Here is a 12,704-nt window from a genome sequence, read left to right on the forward strand (position 1 = left end):
CGGCCGTTTTACCGGGGAATGGGGGCGAAAGGCAGCAGCCGGCTCGTGCAGACCTACAACTTATCGGGCTTAATGGCCGAGCTTAATTTCCGCACCTTATTCCGCCAAAGATTCCAGTCCGTCGACGGGAAAATTGTGGGTAATGCCGGGATCGGCCTGGTAACTTCCGCCGCCGCATCTACTTCTTCAGGCGCGGACCGGAAAGGATTGGAATCGGGGACGGACGAAGGGAGGAACTAAAAGACGACTTCCGACCGGAGGTCGGTGGCCCGGGGCTCGAAATCTTCCTCCTCCTCTTCCTCCTGGGAGTTGTCGGGCGACAGGTGCAAGTCCCTGGCCAATTGATCCGACTCGCCTCCTCCTCCTTTCCGCCCTTCCTGAAATATAAGGCAAAAGTTTTCCGTTATTTCTCTCCTCCTTATCGATATCGCCCGCAAATTCGCCAAAAGTTGCCACCTGAATAAACGGGCAGCGCCCGTTCCTGGGAAAAGGGGCGAAATTCTCTAATTTCTCTCGCGCCTCCCCCGTTACGGTTACTTTAAAGGCGGCGGGGGCCCGTCGCCCGCGGTCGGGAGGAGAATCGGAACCCGATAGGGGACCGGGGCCCGCTTGGGGTTTCCGCCGCCGGACGGGAGAGCGGGAAGAAAATTTTCCGCTTTTAAGATGGGCCGGACTCCAGAAATATCCGTAACGTTAACTCTTTTCCGTCGGTCCGTTCCGCGGGCGAAAAGGGAAATTACTCACCCGGTAAAAGTCTGAGTTTTCCTCATCCCGGTCGTCAGGGACTTCCACTCTGCGCAGTTTCTCGCGGCACTGAAAAGAATATTTTCTTTTTACTCATTTATTTTTATCCAATTAACTCTAATAATAATATTATATTGGGTTTCGTGGGTTATACTCGGTTGACACCGGTTTCCGTGTACTATCCGGACCAGAGTCGAGGCATAGCAACGAAAACAAGACGAAAATTAAATAAGTGTGTCGGTGTGTGTGTATTCCGAAATTCCCTAACAACATGACACGTATTCAATATAGCGGCTTTCTGTAATGTGATTTGTGTGTTTCTATTCAATTGTAATGTGCCCAGGCTTTTGTGTAGTGTGTGGGGTATGACACCTGTAGAGGAGAGAACAACAGGTACAATAAGCACCCTATCCATCCTCCACAGATGCCTTATTTCCTGGCGAGTTCTGTGTACTTGCTAATTTTTTCAGTGAATGTGTTTTGTATATTGTGAGTGTTTGGAATGGATATGTCTATAATGTATGTGATTTTATTGTGTTTGTCAATGAGTGTGATGTCTGGTCTGTTGTGGTAAATTGTTTTATCTGTGATTACGACTGTCGTAGTACATTTTGTGCGTGTTGTTTTCCAATACTGTCTGTGGGATGTAGTTGTTGTATGGTTCGTAGATGTCTAATAATTTGTGTTTCTTTGCAAGCTCTTGATGTATTATATTTGCTACTTGATTATGTCTATGTAAATAGTTTGTCTGTGCCAAGAGCTTGCAGCCGGAAGTGATGTGTTGTATAGTTTCTGGCATGATGTGACATTTTCTGCATGTGTCGTTTGTGAGTGTTGTATCTTTGAGTATGTTACTAAAAACTAATACTAAAAAGTACAGTGTTTTCTGTACTTTTTAGTATTTATGACCAGTGGTGATATTCGAAATATTTAACAAGGGGTTCGCTAGCAGAAAATTTTTCCCTGACAATCACCGACAAACGAAATGGAAGTTTTGAATAGAAATAAATACAACACCTCTTCTTGCAACCGTATATCTAACAATCAGTGGCGTATTTGGAACGTAACGAGCCATGGGTGAAGGGCAGGTAACGATAATATTTTACGGCTATCGACCTTTTTTTTTAAGGCAGGGGTAAACTTTACCGCGAATTGGCGCTTCTCGAAATACACACGTGTCATCTTCTCTCGAGATACATTATACTTTTTCTTTCGCTGTCCATTGCCCGACACGTGTTCGACAGCCATCTTGTATTATCTCGCGCGCGTGGCATTCTGGGATCTCTCTTATGACTGGATCTACTTTCAAGAACTCTCTTGAATCGATCGCGATTAAACCTCGATTGAAACGGTCGAGAGAGATCGCACCAAGACATACTTCTTGACCTTGCTCACAATCTAGATTGAAATGCTCGGTACGAACGGGGTTTAAGGCTCTAGTTTAGTAATATTACAGAGTATAATACGCATATTTTAATATATTTTTTTTTAAAAAAACGAACCCACTGAGAAATGTTGCGTGTGTTTAACAAGGTTCGGGAAACTGAAAATTTTAACAACGGGTTCGGGCGAACCTGTGCGAACCCGCCGAATATCACCACTGTTTATGACCTGTAGACTCCAGTCTCCCCAAAGAGGCATCCCCGAGCAAACGAGCTGTCTGACGCAGTTTTGTTAACAAAATCCTGGGACAGGTCATAGGGATGCCTTTTGAACCCACAATTGCTTAACGGTGTCTATGCTTTTTATATGTTGTGTCGTGTTCATATGTCGTGAGTGTAGATTTAATGGTGTGTTATTTGAGTCTGATAGAGTTATTGCTTTATGTAACTGTGATGTTTCTTGCTTTTTGTAGAAAAACTCTCGCAGTGTCTTTGTTTGTAGTGAAGGTTAACTATGTCAATCGGGCCAAGTCCGTCATCTTTACTTGGAAGGGTTAATCTTTCTATGACGGATTTAGGATGATGATGTTTTAGTAAGTGTTGTTCTTATTTTCCTTTGGATCGGATCAAGATCTGTGTGAGTCCAACATAAAACTCCAAAATAATAAGTGAGTACTGGGATGACATCTGTTTATTGTTTTAACTGAGTGTTTTGCATTTAACTCTGTTCTGAGAATAGCATTTAACCTACTTTGGTATTCTTTAATCAATCTTTGCTTTATTTGTATATGTTCTGTTAATTTGACCTGTTGGAATCCTAAATACTGATAGAACTCGCCCTCTCCCATTTTCAAGTGCAAATCTCATTTCTTCAGGATTCTTTTTTCTATGCGAAGTGTTTTTCCTAGGCTAAACTCCATTTCTATGTCCTCGGAGTATGAATGTGTGATTTGTAGGAGTTGACGAAGTTGTTTTTGTGTGGATGCATAAAGTTTTATGTCGTCCATGTACACGAGTGTGACAATGTAAACAGTTGTTTTTTCGTGTCTGACATTGTAACCATGTTGCGTGTTGTTTAACACGAGGGATAATGGGTTCAAGGCTAAGCGAAACCATAGAGGACTCAAGGAATCGCCTTAAAAATTCCTCGTCTAATGAATATTTAGTTTGTTTGTATGGAAGTGTTATGAATCCTGAGATGTGTTGTTCTCCAATGCTGCATAGTGTTCTGGAAGAATGCAACGAGAGATGGATGTATTTTGTACACGTGTACAATATGTAGCAGCCAACTGTGTGAAAAAGATGTCATTTTAAAAATTTCTAACACGTACTTTAAAGAGAGAATGTTTTACAATATAGAATTTGTTTTACTATCTTTAAATTTACTTGCCTATACGGAGGAGAGGGAAACAATCGGGCGATAGAACTAGTTTTAACTGCAATTCGAACGGACCTCTCTCCTATTTTAATTTATAGTAACAAAAAGTTACGAAATTCTGTTGAAGGCTGGCTTTCTATAATCGAACACGCCTTCACGTATAATTATCGTTTATACCGCCCTCTCTAAAAACGCCCTTTCCGTCTTTAACGGGGAAGATATTCGTCGATCTTTCGTCATGGGTGCAACCCGCACGCGGTACGCGGGAGTCACTACAAACGAATTTGGAAGACGAACGATTTGTAGAAACAGCAGGGCACACGAGGGGGAGAGACGTAATTTTTAATACGATCCTGTAGTTAGAATTATTTGGAAAGTTTTATTCTTTAAAGAAAATATTTAGAAATAGTCCTACGTCAAAGCGGAAATAAAAATCTTCGAATCATCGTTATTCTACAAGATTGGTGGAAAGTAACTAGGCACGGAGAAATCGGTGTAATTTTTATACTTCTGAGGCTCGGGTGACGAAAATTACTCGATGCGTACTTTATTAAATGGAAATACGGATACATATTTTAAAATTCAATTCGTAGCGGCGCCATCCACCGACGATGGATTCTCTCTCATCGCCACGTAAGGTATCCGTAGGTATCCGTAAGGATGCCGAAGGATTTCGAAACTACGTTTCTCGCCTCCGACTACAGTTCGGCTCGACGAGAGTTTTTTTCCTCCGTAACGCGCATTTTACTTCGTATCTGGCATTCGTCGTAACAGATTATTTTTTTGAAAAAAATAACTTAATACATAAACAACCTTTTCGCAACCATCCATCCCGTATTGTTATATACGGGGGTGGGTGGAAAGTAACCAGGCATTGAGAAATCGCTACACATTTTTGCAACTCAATTATAATAAAATTTGTGCGCGCACGTACTTCCGACTTGTTCGATATCGACACAGTGGGCAAAATTTCGAAACCCAGCAAACCATACGTTACGTCACTTTCGAAAAGACCGCTATCGTTACGAAAACGACGGGAAAAGATACGGTCAGAAATCTTCCCGTACGACAGATTTCAGACCGGCCCCTACACACTACAAACGTACATTTTCCGTATTTAATGGTAAATTTACCTTTTCGAGCGCCCGGGCGCAGGCGTCGACGATCTCCTTGGCCTTCTTAGTGAATTGACTGTCTTCGCCTCTAATGGCCCGGCTGTCCTTCCAGATCTTCTCCACGTCCTCGAAAAATTCCCTTCCGTTACGATATTTCAGTTTCTTGATATTCTACAAACACGGAAAACACACGTCCGAATACGATAAATTACCACGCCAAAGGCGGTACCGTCCAGTAAACACTTAAAATTAGCGGAATCGGCATAAAAAGTTACGATTACGCGCAGAAATTTATAGGCTATTCGTGGAAACAAAAAAAAATTTTTTTTCTTTGTGGGGGGCAACAACTATGGGCAAATTCGTTTTGTCACGGTAGTGTACACTTTTACGTCGACACGACGTCTTCCTACAACGCTATTTACGAACACAACCCCGGTGTTTGTAAAACAACGAATACGGACAAACCTCGAGTTGACGAATTAAGTTCGAAACCCGAGGTTTAAATGCGTCGTTGGATCTAGGAGCAAAAAAAGGAATTAAGAAATAAATTTAACGCATACACAACTCTCAAAATACACGCGGATTACGATTAAATTTTAAGTAAAGATGTGAATTAAGTTCTTTAAATCTCGGAAACGAGAGAACTCGCGGTTTGCCGAAGTGCACGACGACACAAGGAAAACTTACTTCGCTTATTATCTGCAAACACATGGGAGTTTCTCCGTTAGTCAGATCTCGGACGTATTTTTTATTGCAGGGTTGAAGAAAAGGCCAACATTCGGGTATGGTCCTCAAATGTTTATCGACCACGCCGGTCAGGATGTAAGACAGGGCGGTGACGTTGTCGTTAAACGAGTCGTGATTGATGGCCTCCTCCAGACTCATCAAACGCTCTTCGTTCTTCTGAAATTCGTCGACGCAGATTTTGAGCATTTCTTTGGCCGTCGACGTCAAAACGTCGTCTTCTCCTGTTACGTAATTGGATTTTAGCGTAGTCGGGGGGAGGAATTACGAGAAAGTAAAGAAGCTCACCGTTGTACAGGCTGCTGTTCTTGACTATTTGACAGACGTCGTCGAGGAATTCTTCTCTGTTTCGATAGTCGAATTCCTGTAGCTTGTGTTTAATCCTGGAAAGGTCCATGGGAGACGACACGATTTTGTGTAGTCTGGAGCCGTGTGAGATTTCACCGGAAACCAAAACGGATTGCTCTAAAAGAATAAAGCGATAATCCAATTATTTAATGGCTAAAATATCGAGAAACGACGCAAATTTCTAACGAAAACTCGTTAATTTGGAAACGATAAGACCAAGTGCACTCGAAGTACTTGGCAACTCTTTCCAAATGTAAAAATCTGGTGAATTTTGGATGCCGGTTAGTTTTAAATTTAAACACACAAACTTAGGCGTACGCGCTACGGTAACAAGTATTGTCCAGTGTTAATAAAGAATTTAAACTGTATAAAAGGTCTAGAAAATAAAACTGAATCGAATTAATCACTTCATTCGAAAATATTTATGAAGATGATAAACATCTTTGCCGTTTTTCCTTCTCGTTCAATAGCGTAGCGCGATTGTCGGTAAAGTACACCGAAGACGACGGCACACACTGTATGTAGAGCGTTAGAGACGGACACCAGACACGTTAAGACCAAACTGACTCACGGAGAAGGAAGTAAACTGCAAAAGGCTTAAGCCCACTTCTTACACACAAGTGCCACCTACGACAGAAACTAAAATTTGCGTAAGAAAATCCCATTTTTGTGTGTTTCGGACAGAACCACGTGCGTTTTGGGTCGAAATTTTCGGTATTTAAAGTTTTAGGTCCTCTTGAAGAAATCCCCACCTTTCGCATGATCCGCAATTTTACGATTTCGTTAACATAGAATTTAGGCCAAAGATTTTTAAGAAAAGAGAAGAGATTGGCTCTTACGTTAGGAACGTTTCTCATTTTCTGCCAAATTTCTTGGAAGGCGGTAGAAAGCGAAACCACGGGATTTCTAACGCAGCGATTGTTTGCCGCGGGCCTGAACGTTTCTTCCGCGGAAAGGGCAGAATTTCTTCTCTCTTCGCACTTCCTCCCGGCATAGTCGCGCGGCCAAGCGCCCTTTTTCGGGTCGATGACGTCTTTCCGAAAGGTCAGCCTCATGGTCTTCTTCCGGACTTCCAACATCCGTTCCATAAATTTCTTGGACAGGACCAGTTTCGTGTCCTCTACCTTCACCAAGGCGTTCTCGTTCAGAACGTCCGAAGCTTCTTTTTCTTCTTCCTCCGTCATGGCGATGCGTACCGCCGAGGGCTGCGGCTGGTACATGGGACAGATCTTGTTGGTTCTTATGTGACCCACCACGCCGCACGCGCCGCACTTCATCTGTCGACGAAAGAACGGATTAAACGCCAGTTCGGATTATTCCAATTGACAAATTTTACCTACGTTGCTGGGGATTAGTTCCTTCTTCGGCCTTTTTGCCGGAATTTCGTAGAAACCCCGTTCCTGGTTTCTATTTATTCTCCTTAATTTATCCTGTAATCTATTGGAAAATATTTCAAGCTATTAGAATTTAAGTTTTTTAATAATACGCGCAAGTTTACTTAAGATCTATCGCTGTCTAATTACAATTTATTTCTAGATATAAAATTTCGTATTAAAACTACTAGTTCTTTCCATTAGGATTTATAAGATAATAGCAATGAAATCATTTCTGAGAATAAATTCGAATCTAAATTCAAACATTTTATATCAATTTTTATTTCGAACATATTTCCTCGTATTCCTCTATTATTAAAATACAACATACCTCTTCTTTTCCTTCCTGATTTCTTTTCTCTTTTCTTTTTCTAAGTCTTCGTTGACTTTTCTTCTGCAAATTAATTCCGTTTTTATTACGAAATGTAGAGTAAAATCGAATTTATTTAAAACACAATTCTAAAAACGTTAAAACTACATCCCATACAGACACTCGTAAATTACAACGTAAAAATTAAATTTATGTAATATACCGCTACGTACTAAAATCACGATCGATTTTTGGTTAATGTTACCTTAGGTAGCCAAGATGGCGGCTCGTCTCTATTCTAATAAATTACCATAATTACTAGCAACCAAATTATTTAGATTAGAACGTGAGTCTCGTTGTTTTCTTGCCGGAATCGGAGACGAGCCGCCATCTTGCCTACCTAAGGTAACATTAACGCGATTTTTATAATCTGAGGCAAGGCTAGAGATAATTCTGATATAAAAATACATCGAGCATAAACATTTATGGGCTCGGACGGTATCTGGAAATTTTTGATTTTATTTACACTTTAATAAAAATCGCGGAAACTACCAAATTTTTCTTCTTTCGAGACTGATCTTTGGGCTCTTATTCGCCATAGTTCTCGGGTAAAAACTATTCCGGTATGAAATTTTGCTATCCGCTAAAATAATTTAACGTTCTAAATGCAGCGAACGGTTAAAACGACTTACGCCAATTCGGAATCCTTGGCTGTTTTTATATGAATGTATCTACTTATGATCTCCGGTTTCTTAACGGTTTCCACTCTGTTAAACAATTTCCCTTCTAGAGTTTTGTATGTTCTGGTAATTTCTAGTATTTTTCCTTCCTGTAACACAATATATTTATTAATTAATTAATTATAAAAGTAGAATATTTGGCTGTTATTGTTCTATTAGAATTTTATAACATCCAAATACTTATTTTAAACTTTAACTTACGTAACTCTCGTCCGTTATCAATTCTTTGCTGGTAGTTTTTTCGTTTTTTAATTTATCTAGAAGAGAAAATTTCGGGCGTGGATCGGTAAATTATATCATTTTTTTAAATAAAATACTTTTTTAAATACTGTAAAGTTTTAATACTTTTCTTATTTAATTTGTTTGTATCTTTGCTCATAAATTTTTGTAATTCTTGCCTTTGAATTTCTTCCTGCTCTTCCGAAATCTATTTGGAAACATTAAATAAATATTTTTAACAACACACTTGACTTATTTCTTTTATACAAAGAACAAATAGAGTTTTCCTACAAATGATAAGAAATGGAGACTTTTTTTGGGCAGCAATTTGAAAAAGTTTTGTATTGTAAAATTGCCTCTTGCCCCTATTAACTATATACAAATTTCTGGTTTGCACCGAAAGGCACGTTATTTCGGTTCAAAAATTTTCCCCTGAAAAGAGATGACCGGCACAACTCTGTTGCTAAAGGAAAAGTATGATGTACAGGGGCAAGACACTACTAATTTTTCGAAGGTGGAGAGAGTGTATTTTAAATTAAATTACTGTAAACTGGTCTTACCTGTTTGCAAGTTTTCTTATCGGCTAATATATTTTCGATATTTCTACCCATTTCTTCAATATCGCTATCGTCGTCGTCCTCGTCGGTAGAATTTTCGTCGGTCGATAATATTTCGTTTGACGATAAAACTCTATAAATGAATTAACAAAATGTATCCGGATTAATTCTTATTCCCAACAAAATAATCCCCTAATAATAAATCTTTATAGCTTTATATATAGGCCTAGAGAATTTATTTATTGTTCCTCCCTTGTATAATCGAGCAAAGCCAGCCAAAAGCAAACACAAAATAGCAATGATTTTCTCGAATTTAATCAGATCATCTCTTGAAATGATCTCATTTTGTTCAAAATAAAGCTAAGTAACATATTTTCGTACAGATCATATACAGTGTTTTATATTAAAATAGTTCCATTTGTATTATATTACTATTATTACAACATACAATTTACAAATTAGATGAAAAACATAGTTTTAACACTATAAAATTCACACAATTTATTTCTATAAATTCCTCAACATCTGCTTTCTTGAAGATGGAAATGTAAAACTCTTCATTAACCATTGTATTTTCAGGATTTCCAACCCATCCTCAAGGGTATGAACATGCTAGTTCAGAAAAATTTTTCTGCTAGCTCTTATGACAAATAATATCAACACTGGCATAACCAGAGAGGGATACAGGAGGCTCCTCACTGGTTAGGTTAATTTTTTAACCTTTAAGTTAGGATAGGTTAGTTAGACTTAAGATAAAAAGATACTGAAACCTATTCAAAACAAAAAAAAAAAAAAACAATAATTCAATAGTATACAATTCTGGTTACACAGCCAGTCTACATTTATAAATACTTTAATTTGAACTGAACTAAATGTTCTCTACATAGTTATATTGTAAACATTTATTATCGTAATAACAATCACAAAATTTATCTAATATTCATACTGTAGTTATTATGAAGATTAGTACAATTTACTATATTTTTTCCCTGCTTATATCTACATTAAATTTGACCACTGACATTTAACTACATATGTAAATCATTATTAGGATTGCCAGATTTCTATGACTGGATTTAAGGACACTTAAAAATGGTTAATGCCACCACTCTTCAACTTTCCCATCATTCCATCCTACCCCAAAACATTAAATTGAATGATATTTTAATTATCATTGTGTTTAGCTATTAATTAATAGCTAAACATTTTGTTAATATTTTTCAGATTTTGATTTAATTATTATAGTTTTCAACTATAAATATTTGCAAATTTTAGTTCAATTTAGAATTTCAAATATTTAATGATAAATCATAGCTTTCTAAGGAGAAGAATATGAATCAATATATAAGGATAAACCTTCGTGTATGGCTTTCTCAGAGTCATAGCTTCAAATAAAGGACTGTGTTTAAGGACTGTTTTTGTTCCTGGTAAATGCAAGTGATGGATTAATGAAAACAATTTGTTTCTTTAATATGTATGTTTGATAAATAATAATAAAATATACTAATAAATGAATTATTTCAACCATATGTAAGACACCAGCATACTAAGACTACAATTTTTCCTATCACGAGTTGTTTAAAAATTCCATAAAACTGTTAAGATGGCAAGGCAAATGCTAAAAAAATTTTTGTTCCCTTAATTCCTAGATTTCTTGGTGGATTTGAACAAATTAGGTGTTGACAGACAGAAGAGGGTCTGAAAATGTGCAACAAACTTTGTTTTGGATCCAATGATTTGTTCAAGATGATATGTTCCAAATTTTCTGAAAGAAGTTGCTAAGAAACTTTTTGTATAGTGGAGATTTTGTAACAATTCAATGTTGTGTTCACTAAATTGTTAGTCAGTATGACTGGGATAGAAAAAGTTGGGTTATATCGGATTTACCACCTTAAACAATGGGATACAAAAATTTTTGTAATTCATTTTTGTAATTGTTGGAAGAGTGAATACATTTCACGTAGTCCAGACTACAAGCAACTCTTGTTAGATATTAAATTTCAACTTTTAATTCTAAATTAAATTTTTCTATTTGATGACTTATTCTGAAGATACCTGGGTTATCTGTTAGTTTTATTTATTCCTAAAGCCAACCTAATGCTTTAAATTCAAAAACATTAAATATTTAATTACTTTTATTTAAAGAGATAAGATATTTACTTATTTTGGATTTCAAAAATTCTCTGACATTCTTCGGCATATTTTTCTAATTGGTCCGTTATCGTCGGTCTCTGTTTTCGAGCATACTTCTTCAATTCTTCGGTACAGAAATAAAAACGAACAGATTTATATTTGAGATACATTAGATAAATACAGAAATTAAAATTATATTCAAATTTTAAAATTAAAAAACAATATCTTGGATAAAAATTGAATTTAATTAAACATCGGGTATTCAATTGAAAATAATTAGATAAAAACCACCGAGTTGTTAAACAGAAAATAAATATTTAGAAAGCTGTTTTATATATAAATAATAATTTTTGTACGTTTGTTTAAAACAAAGCACTACACACAAAACCAATATCCAGCTGGAACTACAAAACTCTTCAAAAGCAAACATTTTCATTCATGTTGAACAGCTGTCACAGGCTAAAAGACAGGTAAAAATATTTGCTTTTGTAGATTTTTGTATTTCCTGCTGGATATTGGTTTTTGTGTAATGCTTAATTATATATATACCCAATTTGAGTCATTAAATACATATGAAAGCATTACATAATATAGTAGACTCAATAATTCGAAATGGAAAAGATACAGAAAAATTTGAGTTAACAAATTCAAGTTACAGAAACCACCATTATTTTAATGAGATTGTAAATATCACAATAACACAAACAAACCTTTATAATTAAACAAGCAAATAAAGTTTTTAATATACTTTGGCAAGCGTTTTCGATCCTAATTGGAATCTGCTTCAGGTCAAAATGTTCTATACAAAAATTTGGAATGCTTAAAAAGCAATTTGAAAATCGCTGAAACGATTAAATATTGGAACAAATACAAAAATTCCCATCTATGCATTAAAGGTTAAATATTCTAACAAGTATAAAAATCACAAATGTGTGTTAATAGTAACATTAAAAATAAAAATTAACATCATCATTAACATAAAATAAAATAAAAATTAACATAAAAATTTAGCATATATATTGTAACAAATCCCAATGGAAGTGGTTGATTTCTATTTGTTATTAATGTTGTCGGGATTGTCAAAAAAAAAAAAAGTCCTCCGGGCATGCGAGCTGTTTGCCTCCTCCTCAAAATTTATGCATTTCCCCCTTTAGCTCGGTTTTAATTTCTAGAGCCTCCAAAATTTTGACCTGCTTGGTGTAAAAGGTGTATTTAATGAGACTGGCCTGTTATAGTTTAGCTTCTACACCAGTTTCAGAAGCATATATTGCTAGGATGGTGGTCTGCTTTTTGTTACGTATATAGTATTTATGCTCTGCCAGCCTTGTAAGGAACTGAGTCCAAGCTGTATTTTTATTTTCTATTTTTTGTTTCCGTTATGTATATTTTAAGTTTGGGGCTTATGTTTAGTTAGGGCGAAAGTTCCCCACTCACCCTATGGAACAAACAAAAAGAATAAAAGAACCAACTCACCGAACCGACGAAGCGCCATAGGGGGAAAAAAAAACTAACGCGCCATTGCGCACCCTTAATCGGAAGTTCATACGGACGTTTCGACTTGAGAAAAGGGGGGAGACCCCCCACACACACACTTAGAATCAGTAGTAGTAAACGACTTAAAAATAGACATCTCAATTGTGTAAAAAGTAATTAAGTGAAAG

The 12,704-nt window shown here is 36.8% G+C and overlaps 1 protein-coding gene across 1 annotated transcript in view; it reads right to left on the bottom strand.

Annotated features, from left to right (window-relative positions):
• Positions 1–200: 200 nt before the first annotated feature.
• The window catches only part of LOC136974184 (transcription initiation factor TFIID subunit 1-like), an 81,154-nt gene continuing 68,650 nt past the window's right edge, over positions 201–12,704 (bottom strand). The window contains exons 21-33 of the mRNA XM_067268988.1: positions 11,071–11,167; positions 8,914–9,043; positions 8,480–8,561; positions 8,336–8,391; positions 8,087–8,223; positions 7,416–7,478; positions 7,052–7,148; positions 6,343–6,988; positions 5,652–5,828; positions 5,307–5,587; positions 4,638–4,790; positions 745–813; positions 201–377 (exon numbers count right to left, since the gene is read on the bottom strand). Coding sequence (XP_067125089.1) covers positions 237–377; positions 745–813; positions 4,638–4,790; positions 5,307–5,587; positions 5,652–5,828; positions 6,343–6,988; positions 7,052–7,148; positions 7,416–7,478; positions 8,087–8,223; positions 8,336–8,391; positions 8,480–8,561; positions 8,914–9,043; positions 11,071–11,167 — 2,129 coding nt within the window. The 3' untranslated portion in view covers positions 201–236. The remainder of the gene's footprint in view (positions 378–744; positions 814–4,637; positions 4,791–5,306; positions 5,588–5,651; positions 5,829–6,342; positions 6,989–7,051; positions 7,149–7,415; positions 7,479–8,086; positions 8,224–8,335; positions 8,392–8,479; positions 8,562–8,913; positions 9,044–11,070; positions 11,168–12,704) is intronic.

This window comes from Centruroides vittatus, unplaced genomic scaffold (genome assembly GCF_030686945.1).
Source record: "Centruroides vittatus isolate TY-2023 unplaced genomic scaffold, ASM3068694v2 contig_345, whole genome shotgun sequence".
In the NCBI taxonomy this organism is placed as follows: Eukaryota; Metazoa; Arthropoda; class Arachnida; order Scorpiones; family Buthidae; genus Centruroides; species Centruroides vittatus.